This window comes from Pleurodeles waltl, chromosome 6 (genome assembly GCF_031143425.1).
Source record: "Pleurodeles waltl isolate 20211129_DDA chromosome 6, aPleWal1.hap1.20221129, whole genome shotgun sequence".
NCBI lineage: Eukaryota > Metazoa > Chordata > Amphibia > Caudata > Salamandridae > Pleurodeles > Pleurodeles waltl.
The window spans coordinates 1429661742-1429679984 of NC_090445.1; the positions used below are offsets into that span (position 1 = coordinate 1429661742).

At 44.1% G+C, this 18243-nt stretch overlaps 1 protein-coding gene across 4 annotated transcripts in view; it reads right to left on the reverse strand.

Annotated features, from left to right (window-relative positions):
* DLG5 (discs large MAGUK scaffold protein 5) overlaps positions 1 to 18243 on the reverse strand; it is a 1179851-nt gene that overhangs the window by 735816 nt on the left and 425792 nt on the right. For all 4 annotated transcript variants that reach the window (XM_069240807.1, XM_069240806.1, XM_069240808.1 and 1 more), the window contains 2 exons: positions 14154 to 14246; positions 7511 to 8455 (listed from right to left, as the gene is read on the reverse strand). In XM_069240807.1, coding sequence (XP_069096908.1) covers positions 7511 to 8455; positions 14154 to 14246 — 1038 coding nt within the window. The remainder of the gene's footprint in view (positions 1 to 7510; positions 8456 to 14153; positions 14247 to 18243) is intronic.

An 18243-nucleotide genomic window follows, 5' to 3' on the forward strand; every position in this document is an offset into this window, starting at 1 on the left:
ATACCCACGGTATGAGAAAAAGATAGAACGTTCTGGGAATTTACGAACTGAAAATCCTGGAGCAAGAGGGAACACGTACATTCTAGACAGCTGAAAGAAAGTAATCTAACAAAGGAGTCGATGCCCATGCGCACTATCACCAAAAGGAGGAGTCACTCGATTCCGTGACTCGAAAAAAAGGCTTCTTCTAAGAAAAAATAACTTCTTACACTCCGAACCCAATATATATATATATGGAAAATGTCACTTACCCAGTGTACATCTGTTCGTGGCATTAGTCGCTGCAGATTCACATGCTGTGCACATCCCGCCATCTGGTGTTGGGCTCGGAGTATTACAAGTTGTTTTTCTTCGAAGAAGTTTTTTCGAGTCACGAGACCGAGGGACTCCTCCCATTTCGGCTCCATTGCGCATGGGCGTCGACTCCATCTTAGATTGTTTTCCCCCGCAGAGGGTGAGGTAGGAGTTGTGTATGCTAGTAATAGTGCCCATGCAATGGAGTAATGTACATAATGTAGTTTAAAGTAATATATTTACAAATATACAGATGTTCAAGATCAACTTCTAAACGGCTACAGGCTCCCAGGGAGGCGGGTGGGCGCATGTGAATCTGCAGCGACTAATGCCACGAACAGATGTACACTGGGTAAGTGAGATTTTCCGTTTGATGGCATGTGTAGCTGCAGATACACATGCTGTGCATAGACTAGTAAGCAGTTATCTCCCCAAAAGCGGTGGTTCAGCCTGTAGGAGTTGAAGTTTTTTGAAACAATGTTCGTAGTACTGCTTGGCCTACTGTGGCTTGTTGTGCCGTTAGCACATCTACACAGTAGTGTTTGGTAAATGTATGAGGTGTAGACCATGTAGCTGCCTTACATATTTCGTCATTGGAATATTTCCTAGAAAGGCCATGGTTGCACTTTTCTTTCTAGTTGAGTGTGCCTTTGGTGTAATAGGCAGTTCTCTTTTTGCTTTAAGATAACAGGTTTGAATGCACTTAACTATCCATCTAGCAATGCCTTGTTTAGAAATTGGATTTCCTGTATGAGGTTTTTGGAAAGCAATAAATAATTGTTTTGTTTTTCGAATTAGTTTTGTTCTGTCAATGTAGTAAATTAACGCTCTTTTGATGTCTAATGTATGTAGTGCTCTTTCAGCTACAGAGTCTGGCTGTGGGAAGAACACTGGTAATTCTACTGTTTGATTCAAGTGGAACGGTGATATGACTTTTGGTAAAAATTTAGGATTTGTCCGTAGAACTACTTTATGCTTGTGTATTTGAATAAATGGTTCTTGTATGGTAAATGCTAGAATCTCACTTACTCTTCTTAAAGATGTGATGGAAATTAAAAATGCAACTTTCCATGTTAAGTATTGCATTTCACAAGAGTGCATGGGCTCAAAAGGTGGACCCATGAGTCGTGTTAAGACAATGTTGAGGTTCCATGAAGGAACTGGTGGTGTTCTTGGTGGTATAATTCTCTTTAGACCTTCCATAAACGCTTTTATGACTGGTATCCTAAATAGAGAAGTTGAGTGCGTAATTTGCAGGTAAGCTGAAATTGCTGTAAGATGTATCTTAATGGAAGAAAAAGCTTTGACTTTTGCAAATGTAGTAAGTATCCTACGATGTCTTTGGCAGATGCGTGTAAGGGTTGAATTTGATTATTATGGCAGTAATAAACAAATCTTTTCCACTTATTTGCATAGCAATGTCTAGTGGTAGGTTTCCTAGCTTGTTTTATGACCTCCATACATTCATGTGTAAGGTCTAAGTGTCCGAACTCTAGGACTTCAGGAGCCAGATTGCTAGATTCAGCGATGCTGGATTTGGGTGTCTGATCTGTTGCGTTAACAGATCTGGTATGTTTGGTAGTTTGACATGAGGCACTACTGAAAGGTCTAGTAGTGTTGTGTACCAAGGTTGTCTTGCCCATGTTGGCGCTATTAGTATGAGTTTGAGTTTGTTTTGACTCAACTTGTTTACTAGATATGGAAGGAGTGGGAGAGGGGGAAAAGCGTAAGCAAATATCCCTGAGCAACTCATCCATAACGCATTGCCCTGAGACTGATCTTGTGGGTACCTGGATGCGAAGTTTTGGCATTTTGCGTTTTCCTTTGTTGCAAATAGATCTATTTGTGGCGTTCCCCAACTCTGGAAGTAAGTATTTAGTATTTGGGGGTGAATCTCCCATTTGTGGATCTGTTGGTGATCCAGAGAGAGATTGTCTGCTAACTGATTCTGAATTCCTGGAATAAATTGTGCTATTAGGCGAATGTGGTTGTGAATCACCCAATGCCATATTCTTTGTGCCAGGAGACACAACTGTGTTGAGTGTGTCCCTCCCTGTTTGTTTAGGTAATACATCGTTGTCATGTTGTCTGTTTTGACAAGAATGTGTTTGTGGCTTATTATGGGTTGAAATGCTTTCAGCGCTAGAAATACTGCCAATAGCTCTAAGTGATTTATGTGAAACTGTTTTTGGTGAGTGTCCCATTGTCCTTGGATGCTGTATTGATTGAGGTGTGCTCCCCACCCTATCATGGAGGCATCTGTCGTTATTACATATTGTGGCACTGGGTCTTGGAAAGGCCGCCCTTTGTTTAAATTTATACTGTTCCACCATTGAAGCGAGGTGTATGTTTGGCGCTCTACCAACACCAGATCTAGAAGTTGACCCTGTGCCTATGACCACTGTGATGCTAGGCACTGTTGTAAGGGCCGCATGTGCAACCTTGCGTTTGGGACAATGGCTATGCATGAGGACATCATGCCTAGGAGTTTCATCACCATTTTGACTTGTATTTTTTGTTTTGGATACATGGCCTGTATTACATTGTGAAATGCCTGAACCCTTTGTGGACTTGGAGTGGCAATCCCTTTTGCTGTGTTGATTGTCGCCCCTAAGTATTGCTGTGTTTGACACGGTATAAGGTGTGACTTTGTGTAGTTGATTGAGAAACCTAGTTTGTGGAGGGTTTCTATGACATACTTTGTGTGTTGTGAACACTTTTCTAGCGTGTTGGTTTTGATTAACCAATCGTCTAGGTACGGGAACACATGTATTTGCTGCCTTCTGATATGTGCAGCTACAACTGCCAGGCACTTTGAAAAAACTCTTGGCGCAGTTGTTATTCCGAATGGCAACACCTTGAATTGGTAATGTATCCCTTGGAATACAAACCTTAAGTACTTTCTGTGTGAAGGATGTATCGGTATATGGAAATATGCATCCTTTAGGTCTAGTGTTGTCATGTAGTCTTGTTGTTTGAGTAGTGGGATTACGTCTTGTAATGTCACCATGTGAAAGTGATCTGATTTGATGTAGGTATTTAATGTTCGGAGATCTAATATAGGTCTCAGAGTCTTGTCTTTTTTGGGTATGAGAAAGTACAGAGAGTAAACTCCTGTTCCTTTCTGGTGTTTTGGTACTAATTCTATTGCTTCTTTTAGTAGCAATGCCTGAACTTCTAGTCCTAGAAGATCTATATGTTGTTTTGACATATTGTGTGTTTTCGGTGGGACGTTTGGAGGGAATTTGAGAAATGCTATGCAATAACCATGCTGGATAATTGCTAGGACCCAAGTGTCTGTAAAATTTGGTTAGTCTCCCCCCCACAGATGTTATGTGTTGGGGATGTGTGACTTGGAAGTCACTGCTTGTTTTGAGGAGTTTTGGGACTTTGGAACTTTCCTCTATTCTTTTGGAATTGTCCCCCTCTATATTGTCCCTGAAAACTTCCCCGCTGATACTGGCTCTGGTAAGTGGGTCTTGTTTGTGAGGTTGTGGATTCTGTACTTTGTCCTCGAAACCCCCCTCTAAACTGTGTTTTTCGAAATGTGCCTCTGCCCTGTGGGGAGTAGAGTGCGCCTATGGCTTTGGCCGTGTCAGTGTCTAAGTTTTTCGATCGCAGTGTCCACCTCCAGCCCAAACAACTGCTGTCCGTTGAATGGCATATTCAGCACAGCTTGCTGTATTTCTGGTTTAAATCCTGATGTACGCAGCCATGCATGTCTCCTTATTGTTACTGCTGTGTTGACAGTTCTAGCAGCTGTGTCTGCAGCATCCATTGCTGACCGTATCTGATTGTTGGAGATACTCTGTCCTTCTTCTACTACCTGCTGCGCTCTCTTTTGGAACTCCTTGGGCAAATGTTCTATAAAGTGTTGCATTTCGTCCCAATGGACCCTATCGTATCTGGCCAACAAAGCCTGTGAATTGGCAATACGCCACTGGTTTGCTGCCTGTGCCGCAACCCTTTTGCCTGCTGCGTCGAATTTTCTACTTTCTTTATCTGGAGGTGGTGCATCTCCTGAAGTATGTGAGTTCGCTCTTTTGCGCGCGCTGCCCCTACTACAACTGAGTCCGGTGTTAGCTGTTGTGTGATGTACACGGGGTCTGTTGGTGGCGGTTTATATTTTTTCTCCACTCTTGGAGTAATGGCCCTTCCTTTTACAGGCTCTTCAAACACTTGTTTGGAGTGTTTTAGCATTCCGGGTAGCATAGGAAGACTTTGATACTGGCTGTGTGTGGACGACAGTGTGTTAAAAAGAAAGTCGTCTTCAATGGGCTCAGCATGCAGGCTGACATTATGAAATGCCGCTGCTCTCGACACCACCTGTGCGTAGGCTGTACTATCCTCTGGTGGCGACGGTCTAGCTGGATAACATTCAGGACTATTATCTGACACGGGTGCGTCATAAAGGTCCCATGCGTCAGGGTCATCTTGACTCATTCCTGTATGAGTTGGGGGATTGCATCATTGGTGGAGCGGCTACCGGTGATGGTTGCGGAGAGCATTGTGGAGATGGTGGCGGGGTTACTTGTTTAGCCACCTTTGCCTGTGGCTGCTTGTCTTTTTCCTGAAAGGCAAGTTTGCGTTTCATTTTAATCGGAGGGAGAGTACTGATCTTCCCTGTTTCTTTTTGGATATGGAGCCTTCTTTGTGTATAGTCTGGCTCTATTGTTTCCAATTCCTGTCCAAATCTATGTGTCTTCATTTGTGTGGACAGTCCTTGTTCCTCAGTGTAGGAACTTGTTTTCGGTTCCGAGGCCGGATGTTTCGGTATCGAAACCTTTTCGGCTGCTTTTTTCGGTTCAGACGAAACCTTCTTTACTATCGGCGTCGTGGTCTCTCGGTGCGACCCATTTCGGTGCCACTATCTTGGTGCCGAACCTGCTCGGAAGCCACTATCTCGAGCCCGAGATTGCTGTGTGGCGGTATCTCGACCGGAGTCGGATGACTTCGCCCCCAGCGTGCCCTTTTTCGGTGCCGATGATCGGTCACCTATTTTTCGGGTTAAGCCATGGCCTGTTGGCGGTTTCGTCCCCTGGGCTTTAGTGTTTTTTTCGTGAGTTTTGTGTTTCGACGTCTTACTCACGGTTTTCGGCGTTTCTTCGGGATCGATATCATCCGAGTCCGATTCCTGGATGGAGAATGTTTCTTCCTCCTCCTCGAAACGCTCTTGTCCTGTCGGCGCCGACGCCATTTGCAGTCTCCTTGCTCTTCGGTCTCTTAGTGTCTTCCTGGACCGAAACGCTCGACAGGCTTCACAAGTATCTTCCTTGTGTTCCGGCGACAAACACAAGTTACAGACCAGATGCTGATCTGTATATGGATACTTGTTATGGCATTTTGGGCAGAAGCGGAATGGGGTCCGTTCCATCAGCCTTGAAGAGACACGTGGCCAGGCCGACAAGGCCCCGACGGGGGATCGAAAATACCCCGAAAGGCCACCGGAGCTCTTCAAAAGTCGGTGTCGATCTGTTGTAACTAGCCCGATACCGAACGCAAACAATACCGACGATTTTTCCGAGATTCTAACTAACTTTCCGACCCGAAACACGGAGCGAAAAGGAACACGTCCGAACCTGATGGTGGAAAAAAAAACAATCTAAGATGGAGTCGACGCCCATGCGCAATGGAGCCGAAATGGGAGGAGTCCCTCGGTCTCGTGACTCGAAAAGACTTCTTCGAAGAAAAACAACTTGTAACACTCCGAGCCCAACACCAGATGGCGGGATGTGCACAGCATGTGTATCTGCAGCTACACATGCCATCGAACATATGTATATATATATATATATAGATATGTAGATATATGCGTGTGCATTATTCTACCCTTGAAATGTTCTGTTCATAGGTCACTGCATAGTTTCTAAATAAGTTGCTTGCGTTGCTTGATTAGATGCTTATGAGTGTTTTATTTTATCTAACATAATAGGTTAATATTATCTTAACTATATCTACAAGCATTTCACTACTGAAATATTGAAGAAAGACGAAATACTCTTATAAAAGTATACAAATAAAGTAACTTTAAATACTGTAACTCTTGAAAGCCTGTGTTTACTATACAACTCCATCTCAATATATTATATCCCTTACACAATTATTCCCTAGAGTATATAATCGTATATCTATATATTTACTACTCTAATCCTAGTGTACAAGAGAAAAAAAAACACATTTACTCTCTCGAAAGCTTTACACTGTCTGACCATCACCGTATACCTCTATCAATCTATCCTCTATCTCCACTCTGACTCATCCCAAACCAATTCTACTATTCTGTTCTCCAAAATAACCCTTCCCAGCCTCTCCCCTCCTGGCTCACCCCAAACCTCAGTTTATGGCTATGAACTCCCAAACAACCTTTATTTATCTCTCCTTTGGCTCAATCCAAACCCATTTAACTACTATGATCTCCCTAATACTTTGTCTTTGGAGCATTGTTGACATGCTTTCTGCATGCGTTCGTCTCACAGCCCAAGCAAAAAAGGCTTTGGAGGCAGGCCAACAGCACGTCATTAAGATAAAAAAGAAACAGAGTGGGCCAACATAAACCAGGCCAGCACCAACCAATGCCTGCACAGAACTAAAAATCCCATTCCACGCTTGGCTGTCAGGAAAAGGAGTACAGGAATAAGCACACAAGCAGAAATGTAAAAAAGCAACTGTGTAAAGGCGGTTATTAAAATAATGAGTTAAAACAAATAGGAGGTGGTAGGTCCATGTAACTTAAAAATACAAGGATCTAAAAGGAGCATTGCCTAATCAAATACTGTATAAGATCTTAAACAAAAGACAGTTGCTCAAGTAAAGTTAATCCACAGTGTCCCCTCCACACGGACCAGAGAAATAGTGCAGAGGATCAACGGTGGTGGGTTGAGAGCCCAAAGAATACATCATCAACATTATATTAAAAGAAACAGTATGGCCCACATACAGACAGACTGGCATATAGCAATCCCGGTCCACAAGTGCAAACTCCTTTTTACACGTGGCTATGGGGGACAAAATATTAAATAACAAAAAAGTAGGAATAAAAACAAACCAATAATGAAAATGCCAGTGTGACAGTAGTAATAAAATTAGGACTTAAAACAAATATTTGAAAGAACCCAGCAATTTCTGTATATAGGAACTCAAAAGGAGATTTGTCAGATCAAATACTGCATAAGATAAAACCTTAAGAACAACATTATAATAATCCTTGAAACTTTACCTGCACAGATTTACCACTGATGATCATAGGAATGACTTTATGCCTCGAAGGAGCCGAAATGGGACGAGGCCTCTTCACTTCTGGTTCCTCTATCATTTGACAACCATGGTCTCCCTCCTGGTAATAGTGTCCTGTGCTTCGGCAGCGACCTCTGTGAACTAAATCCGGTTCAAGTGCCAAAGAGAAGGGGGGTTGGGCTGCAGTTGGGCTGGTAGGGGGAGAGCCACTGGTCACAGTAGAATCAGAAGCAGAACTAACCTGCTGCTTATGCTTGAACTTAATTGAGTCACTTCTTTTAGGAGGGGTTGGAGGAGTGGATGCCCTGTCTAATTTGGAAGTTTGTGGAGAGTGGCTCAGCATCTGAGTGGGTGGTAAATGGTCCATTTTAGGATTATGTGGTTGTTTGAATGTATCCGGATCAAATATAGATTTTCTTTGTATAGGCTTTTTATAAACTGAGAATTTTTCAGTTTCCACTGTAGAAACATTCACCATTACTTTTGGCCATGTACCTCCATTGTGCTTTGCTCCGTGTACCTTGCCCAACGAGGTTTCCACAACAATGCACTCTGGGTTGTCATACGGCAACCTTCTGGTGTCCATATCAACCACTGCGTACCCGTGCTCCTCATAAATATCTGTACCAAAAGAGCTGAGGCTGTGTTCTGAATTGCTGTGGTAACCATGCAATGAAGTTCTGAGTGGGTCCACAGCCAAACTAGAGAAACACTTGGTGTTGAAGTACATATTATTAGCATGATCACTCTCCACTTTCTTGAAATCTGGGCAGAAGAGATCTGTCTGGGTTGAACTGTTGTGCTTCAAGTTGATTTTATTCTGTGCTTGAACATCACATGAATGGACTCTGCAGTTTGAGAGTTTTTCCTTATCCTTGAGATTTTCAAATAAGTTTTGACCACTCCATGAGGAACACTGCGGAAACACCTACATGAAACAGCAAAAAAGAGAGACCAGGTAAGCATGCTTAGCCAGTTTAAGGAATAGAATGCCTTTTTAAAATGCACTCTAACAATATTAAAAAGTTAACTCCTTTGGTAGTATCATGCTACTTAAAACCCTGAGGAGATAAGGATACTCCTGGTTGGCAATCTCTAACTGAAATTATGATTTAATATCGGTCACTTCTCTTTCTCGCAATCTAGATTGTCAGTTCATTCAACATGAGCATTCCCATAAAAAATAAATATTTTTGAAAAACACATTTGCATCTTATGAAGGAGGAAGAGGAAAATAAATAAAATCCCAAAAAGGAAAGCGGAAAAGGTAAGAAAGACACAATGTAGAATTATTATTTTTTTTTTTTTAAAAAGGCCTTTATTTTTTTCTTTACTCCCAATCTGAATTGAATAAGAAAATCAGGTTGCTGTAGCACCTTACATTGTTTGTTTTTTACTACACATTTCCACTTCTTCAATTATCGTTTAATAAACTCATGTACAATCGTCCATACCCTTGTTCTACAACTACCACTTTTTCAAACTTGTCACATTTAAGGAAAACAGCCACAGATTTTATAGGAAAGTAGCCTCTTTCTAGCTTGGTTACCCCCACTTTTTGCCTGTTTGTCAGTGTGTTTAACTGTGTTCACTGGGATTCTGTTATCCAGGACCCCAGTGACTGTGCTCTTTCCTCTAAATTTGGTTGCTGGTAACCTTTTCTTTCTACAATTGGCATACTGGTCCCCTCTTGAAAGTCCCTAGTATATGGTACCTAGGTAACAAGGGTATTGGTGATCCAGGGGATCCGTATGGGCGGCAGCAGTTATTCTGCCACCCATTGGGAGCCCATGCAAGGAGTTCTGCAGGCCTGCTATTTCAGTCAGTGTGAAACGGGTGCATGCACCCGTTTTCACTACAGGTCCCTGTAAGTCAACCCTATGGTAGGCCCTCTCAGCCCAGAGGGCAGGGTGCAGGTACCCAAGTGTGAGGGGGTGCCTCCACAAACTCCAGATCCATTCTCCTGGACTTTGTGAGTGTGGGGACGCCATTTGACACGTGTACTGGACATAGGTCACTACCTATGTCCAGCTACATAAAGGTAACTCTGAACCTGGGCATGTTTGGTATCAAACATGTTGGAATCATACCCCAGTAGTGTTGCAAGTATTGGAAAATATGATTCCATGCACTCATTCCCCTGTCCATCACCTTCCTAGTGTAGTGCCCAGAGCTCCTCCAGAGGGTCCCTGGGTTCAGCCATCTTGTTTCCAAGGTTGGCAGGGAACACTCAGAGCATCTGAGTGGCCTGGCCAGGCAGGTGATGTCAGAGGCACCTCCTGATAGGCGCGTAACAGGCTGGTGACCAATCCTTTTTTCAGGGCTACTTAGGGTCTCTCCCTTGGGTGGGTCCTCTGATTTGGCGTGCAAGATTCCAGAAGACTCCTCTTCAACCTCCACTTTGACTTCTGGCCACTGGAACCACGACTGGACCCTCCAGAAACTGACAAACACTGCAACAACGAAGAAGACTCTTCTGCACCGTTAGGTCCATGTCTCCTGCCAGCTTTGCAACATTTCCCTGGCCATGCATCATCAGAAGACTGCAACTCTTCAGCCTGCACATGAAGGAGGAGGAATCGCCCTTCCTGGAGTCACTCCCCTGCTGCGTGGATCTCCCCTCATCTTGAGCTGTGTGGATCCTGCATCACCGATGGTGGTCTGGAGTAGTCCTCTTGGTCCTCTCTGACAGCTGTCCAACTTTGGTGGAGGTAAGCCTTTGCCTGCCCATGCAGGACAGTACCCCCGTGCACCAGTCTCTTGCAGCTGCCAAGGCTTGTTTGCATTTCCTCCAAGGGATCTTCAGGCGACGTGTAGCTCCAGCCCACAGCACTCCATCCTGCAAAGCACAGCCTACTGCGTGGTTCTCCTGCAGCGTAGAATCCTCTTTTGTAGTGCTGCGTAGGCTTCTTCAGCAACTCCAGTGTCCCTGTGGGACTCCTGTGGGTGCTGCCTCTGCTCCTGTGCACTCTCTGCGACACTGAGGGTCTCCTGGGACTCCCCCATCCTGGGTTGAGTCCTCCTGGGCTACTAGGTTACTTATATCTGTGGTTTTCTAGTACTCCCAGCTCCCCTCTTCACATTTTACTTACCTAGGTGGGAGTACCATGTTCCTTTCCATGTTTTTAGTATATGGTTTGTGCTCCCCCCTAGGGTCACTATTGGTTATTGCTATTTGCACTGTTTTCTAACCTTTTCTATGCCTGTTTCTGATTACTAGAGCATACATTTAGTGTATTACTTACCTCCTATTGGTGGGTTGCCCTTCTAGTTTTTTCAGGATTTTTCCAAAAATAAATAACTTTTATTTTTGTTCAACTGACTGTTTTCTTTCATGTGTGTAAGTGCTGTGTGACTACAGTGCGTAGCTAGTTGGCTCTGTAAGTACTATCTCAGAGAGATAGTGTGCACAGAGTCCAAGGGTTCCCCTTAGAGGTTTGATTATGGCAAAATTAGATGATTCTAATGCTCTATTTTGTGGCAGTGTGGTCGAGCAGTAGGCTTATCAGAGGGTAGTGTTAAGAATTTGTTGTACATACACAAGCAATAAATGAGGAACACACACTCAAAGACTTAACTCCAGGCCAATAGTTTTTATATAGAAAAATATATTTTCTTAATTTATTTTAGAACTACAAGATTTGAAGTAAATACATAAAATGTAAGGTACTCCACACAGGTAAGTAAGTAACTTTGAATTAGAGCAGTAACATACACAGTATAGATTAAAATGGCAATAAGCTATTTTAAACGTGGACAGTGCAAAAATCAACAGTTCCTGAGGGAGGTAAGTAAGGTTAAGTTTCTGAGGAAAGTAAAGCACTTACAAGTTCAATAGCCTGGGCATAGGCAGCCCACCATTGGGGGTTCAAGGCAACCCCAAAGTGACCGCACCAGCAACACAGGGCCGGTCAGGTGCAGAGGTCAAAGGAGGGCCCAAAACACATAGGCACCTATAGAGAACAGGGGGGCTTCGGTCCCAGTCTGCCAACAGGTAAGTTCCTGCGTCTTCAGAGGGTAGACCAGGGGGGGTTTGTGGACAGGCCCGGGGGTCACTCTAGCGATGCAGGCAGGGCACAGGGGGGCTTCTCAGGCCAGCACCGACTGGGCTAGGCAGAGGGTCACTTGATGTTCACTCCTGCACTGTAGTTTAGTTCCTTTCTGTCCTGGGGGCTGCGGGTGCAGTGCTTGGACCAGGCATCGGGTTCTTTGTTCCGGGCAGTCACGGTCAGGGGGAGCCTCTGGATCCTCTCTGCAGGAGTCGCTGTGGAGGTGCAAGGGGGTCATCTCAGGTTACTCACGAGGTCTCAGTCGCCTGGGAGTCCTCCCTGCAGTGTTGGTTCTCTGGAGCTCGAGCCGGGAGCGTCAGGTGCAGAGGGTGAAGTCTCACGCTTCCGGTGGGAAGAGTGAGCTCTTTAAAAGTTGCTTCAAAGTGGCAAAAATGTTGCTGTTTTATGTGAACAGTGCCGCTGTTCTCTGGAGTTTCTTGGTCCTTCAGTTCAGGGCAGTCCTCTGAGGCTTCAGAGGTCGCTGGTTCCTGGCGGATGCGTCGCTGTGCAGGTTCTTTGAGTCTGGGGACAGGCCCTTAGGGCTGGGGCCAAGTCAGTTGTTGTCTCCACTGTCTCTGCAGGGCTTTCAGGTCAGCAGTCCTTCTTTGTGTAGGTTGCAGGAATCTGATTTCCTGGGTTGCCCCTAAATACTAGATTTAGGGGGGTGTTTAGGTCAGGAGGGCAGTAGCCAATGGCTACTGTCCAGGAAGGTGGCTACACCCTCTTTGTGCCTCCTCCCTGAGGGGAGTGGGGCACATCCCCAAGCCTATTGGGGGAATCTTCCAATTTAAAGATGAAGGATTTCTAAAGGCAGAGGTCACCTCAGCTCAGGACACCTTAGCGGCTGTCCTGACTGGTGGGTGACTCCTCCTTGTTTTTCTCATTATCTCCTCCAGCCTTGCTGCCAAAAGTGGAGGCAGTGGCCGGAGGGGCAGGCATCTCCACTAGCTGGGATGCCCTGTGGTGTTGTAACAAATGGCATGAGCCTTTGAGTCTCACCGCCAGGTGTTACTCCTGCATGGGGAGGTGAGAAGCACCTCCACCCAGTACAGGTTTTGTGCCTGGCCACAGAGTGACAATGGCACTCTCCCCATGTGGCCAGAAACTCATCTGGTTGTGGCAGGCTGGCAGAAACTGGTCAGCCTAGCACTATGAGTCGGACTGGTATTCAGGGGGCATCTCTAAGATGCCCTCTGGGTGCATTTTACAATAAATCCCACACTGGCATCAGTGTGCATTTAATGTACTGAGAAGTTTGATACCAAACTTCCCAGATTTCAGTGTAGCCAATATGGAAATGTGGAGTTTGTGTTTGACAAACTCCCAGATCATACACTCTTTATGGCTACCCTGCACTTACAATGGCTAAGGTTTTGCTTAGGCACTGTAGGGGCATAGTGCTCATGCACATATGCCCTCACCTGTGATATAGTGCACCCTGCCTTAGGGCTGTTAGGCCCGCTAGAGGGGTGACTTACCTATGACACAGGTAGTGTGAGGTGGGCATGGCACTCTGATGGGAGTGCCATGTTGACTTAGTAATTGTCTCCCACCAGCACACACAAGCTGTGAGGCAGTGTGCATGTGCTGAGTGAGGGGCCCCCAGGGTGGCTAAGACATGCTGCAGCCCTTATAGACCTTCCCTGCCATCAGGGCCCTTGGTACCAGGGGTACTATTTACAAGGGACTTATCTGGGTGCCAGGGCTGTGCCAATTGTGGGAACAAAGGTACAGTTTAGGGAACGAACACTGGTGCTGGGACGTGGTTAGCAGGGTCCCAGCACACTTTCAATCATAACTGGCATCAACAAAAGGCAAAAAGCCAGGGGGTATTGCATGACCTTTGCATGTCTCCAAGATAAGCATTGGCTGCTAATCCCCACCTACCTCGAGAGAGCCTGTCTTCTAGACACTGCCTACACTTCACTAAGAGGAGATACCTGGATCTGGTATAAGGTGTAAGTACCTTGAGTACCCACCACACACCAGGCCAGCTTCCTACAGATTTATAGTCTCTGGTGGCACTAAGCTTTGTCTGTCGCATAAATTTCCTCAGCATCCTGTACATAAGCTTCTTTTGTTCTGTTTCTCTACATGTTAATAAAGTATTCCCTAGTTAAAAGAAAAACATTGCCCGTTCTGCCACTAAACTACCCGTTCCACTTTAGATGAGTCAGCATCACCCTCAGATAATCATTTGAGGCAGATGGGACAAATAGAATTCCCATATTTATCACACTTTTATGTGTAAAATAAATCACAGCTGATACCTTTAGTGTAATGTTGAAGTTCTGCATCAAACGTGTTACTCGTACCCTTGTATCCTTGTCAATGGCACCCAATTTATCCTCTTTTAGAGAGATGAAGGTTTGGTCTTCTAAGTGCTTGGGCTTGAGACATACACGTTCCATACATTTTTCTAAGGCAAGTGCTTAACTCAATAAGAAATTTTGCTAGCAATTAACTACAGAATTGATTTATCAAGTTATGTCATGTTTAAAGTAGACTGGAACCCTCACCACAGTCATTTGAAAGATATTCCAGGAGGGCCTGAGCTTTATTTTTATTTTTGCTTACCTTCATGAGAGAGAGACTGAGGGAATCCCGACAGTTTCTTAACAGAGCTTCACACTCAGTTAGTGATTTATTATCTAGTGCAATTCCATTGATCTGAAGGGAAAGGACATTACACAAATTACCTTTTAAATATTTCTCACTAACAGAACAACTAAAAAAGTAATATCCTTTACTGGCTCTGTACTGATTAGCACTTAGACTGGTACGGACAGAACATTTTTATGCAGCAATCATTCACGCTTCCTCATTTTACCGCAAACTACAGTTAAATGACTGCTGTTGTAGTACAACTAATGCAACATATAGTCATTGGGTCAAGTTAAGCAGAAACTGGAAACAGCATCTGCTGCGGAGGGATGATAAGGTGGCACACTGATGGTCACAAGTGACTGGAAAAAAAGTGCAGCTTATTTAGGATAAAGATTTTTTAAATAACAAAGAAGCAAGTGTTTTCTGTGTCTTTTCCAAATGTGTTCCTTTTGCTAAGGAAAACAAGTTGCAGAGAATATTGATATTATAGGTTTCATTAGCAAATACATACCAAAAGCCATTTACATCTTACAGTCATGGTTTTACAATCAGTTATATAAACTTGATTCCCATATTGTTTAAAAAAAATATAACAAGTATTCACTTCGGGAGGGCGCCTCCTAGTGCTAAAAGAAAAGCATTAGGGACATGAAATTGTACACAACAATTAACCTTAGAAAAGTCAAGTTTTCACTCATTCCATAGGCAACATTAGTCTTAGTATACTTTAAAGTGACTGAGATGGAGGTTCACATGGTGGATGCAGAAAACTGCCCTTCTCAAGTTTGCATGCTGAGTGTCCATAGGAATTTTACAATGTCTTCAGATGTCAAGATACCCCACCACTGAAATCATCCTACCTTCAAGGTTTTAGAATATAATGATTATAATGAGTTACTTCAGCTCAGTGATTTTCTTGAATCCGGCAACCTTTCAGACACTTTTTTGGGGGAGGGGGTTAGCCCACAAAGAACAGTGTGTGTTAGTTACAAGACGGTATGGGGTTCAGGATGGTGTCCAATATAAGTGATGCCAGAACTTGTCTGTTAGACCTACCTGTAGCATCAGATACAAAGAGACTGGTTGCCTTCTATAGAATAAGGGCCTCTGTTGCAGACTGCTTCAGGTCCATAAGAGAATCTAGGCATACTGCATTGTTGTTCATTTTAGAATAAAGTAAAGACATGGTATGGGAGAAAGTAAGGAAGGGAGGGGGGGTCGGGTTGCTAAAGAGATCCTTCTGGTCAATAGTGTTTTCATATAAGTTGCCCCAGCTGGTAATTTCTTTTAAAAAAAATGTGATCATCACCACATCCATATTTCAGCAATACATGTCTGGATTGAAAGCAACTAGCTAAAGATTAAAAAGGAAGAAACAAATTAAGAATGCAGGTGGCAGTGAGGACCATTGGCTTTTGTCACTGTGAATGCAGTTATTCCCCCAAGAAATAGGCAAATGTATAGTTAAGGAATTGAAAAGATGCACTTAATGGTGAGAAAAATTAAAGTCTTTATTACATGAACTAAAGTCTTTACTAAGTGCACATTACACAACGAAAAGGACAGAGGCCCTTAGATAAATTGGCTTCAACCATCAGCTAACAATAAGTAAATGGCACATCCCAATTCTAAATTCCATATGCATCTTAAGAGATGCTTAAGACTGAACATGTCTTCACCGTCATGCAAACACACATACAAGACCAGAACCCAACAAATGGAACACAAATTACAAAAAGAAAATAGTAGTAATGTCGAGTCAAGAGGACAAATAAAGACCATATTAACGGGTATATGTTTTTTATGCCCGCTCCAAAAGAGAAAAGTTTAGGTGATAATATCTTGACATTTCCTGGGCACAGTAACTTCATTTGTTACCTATACAACAGAGAGTAACATGCACTGGAATGTTACTGACACAATATAGAACCAATCAAATGCATATCTACACATCCACTTGTTATTACAGAAAAAAGTTATTTGTTTCACCACTTACCCTCTTCCAACGGCACAACCCTTTCCTTCACAACAACCACATGCATGGGAACAGAACATTTAGGCATCCCTTTTGGGAATAACACCCATCAATTTGACTAAACAAATCTCTCACAGACAGCGGTCATTTTCGCCCATTCTTCTTAAAGTATCTCATTTGGGCAGACACCCTTCTCCTCACTTTATCCTCAGGCACAGAATACTTTCCCATTCTAGGCATTAACACCTTAGATTAAAGAACCCCTCCTCTAAGAACTGTGAAGTGAGACATCAGCATTAAGCATGGTGTATATAGCCTTCAACAACTTCCTCACTCACCTCCTGAACACCATTGATAACTGCAAATTATCTTTAAGGACTCTACTGCACAGCTCAACAATTATTTCTGGGATGATGCAACAAGGCCTTAGTGTATTTGAAGCCCCAAGTCCTCCATGAAATCCCCATGTTCACAGTAGGTAACTGGTTCCAATTGTCAATGACAATCTCATCAGGAATCCTCTCTCTGGCGAACTGTTTCCAGAAACTCAAACATTATACTGTTGGCATTTTTCACAGACTTAATTTCTGGCCAACAAAAGTAAGAATGCACCGCCATTTGAACACTCCTTGGGCAGTGGGGAGAGTTGGCGTAAACAGGAATGGGAACAATAACATATGACTTGCTACTGCCAGCACATGACATGCATTTACAAATGTATTGTTCAACACACCTATCTAGACTAGGCCACCAGAAACATTATCCTATGCTCTTTATTGTCCTCATGGCTATATGACTCACAAGTGTCAAACATAAAAAAGAACAACCATTATGTCATGACACCTTAAAACCTCTGATAACTCCACTGATGCCTGGCGAAAAGGAGACACGTCTTTGTTCAAGACCTTGGCCACAGGCCAACCATGAGAAACAAACACTTTGAGTCTAGTTAATACTACACCACTACTTAAGGTCTCCTTCCAATATGACACAGATATAGCGGCATTTGTGGAGCAGCTCACAGAACATGCAAAGACCTGATCACACAATTCTTCTTTGCTAGCAAGCAATACAGTGAGTACGCATTTAGCTTCAGTGTACTAATTCTGGATGCACCTTACAATTCACCTTGAAATGTCTACTTTGGAAATTGGATTCCTCTTATGAGGTTTTGCACAGGCTACAAGGAGCTGTTTAGTTTTGCAGAAGAGCTTAGTCCTCTATATACAGTACACATGAGCCCGTTTGATGCCCAATTTGTGTAATCCTCTTTCTGCTAGCAAATCTATCTAGGGAAAAAATACAGGGATCTCAACAGGCTGGTTGAAGTAGAAAGGTGAAACCCCTGGACAAGAACTCTGGATTATCTCCACAGACCACCGTGTCTTTGTGCACTTGAACAAACGCTTATTGAATAGTGATTGCATTACACTAGAAGATGCAACTGAGCAACGTTACAGCTACTAAGAAACCAGCTTCCAGGAAAGTAACTGTTGGTGGACGGGTTCTAAAGGACAGAACCATACGTCTTGTGAGAATTATGTTAAGGTTTAAAACAGGCTGGTGCTACCTTTTTGAGACCCTCTTTGAATGCCTGGACAGTAAGGATTTTTTTTAACAGCTATCTCTGTTTTGCATGTATGCTGCAACAGCGGTTAGTTGAAGATATATGATAGAAGATAGATGTGTATATAATACCTTCCTTTTGGAGGTGTATAATGCAGCAGACTATGGCCCTCATTCCGACCCTGGCGGTTTCAAACCGCCAGGGTGGAGGACCGCGGGAGCACCGCCGACAGGCCGGCGGTGCTCCAATGGGCATTCCGACCGCGGCGGTAAAGCCGCGGTCGGACCGGCAACACTGGCGGTCTCCCGCCAGTGTACCGCCGCCCATAGGAATCCTCCAAGGCGGCGCAGCTAGCTGCGCCGCCGAAGGGATTCCGACCCCCCCTACCGCCATCCAGTTCCCGGCGGTTCTCCCGCCGGGAACCGGATGGCGGTAGGGGGGGTCGCGGGGCCCCTGGGGGCCCCTGCAGTGCCCATGCCACTGGCATGGGCACTGCAGGGGCCCCCGTAAGAGGGCCC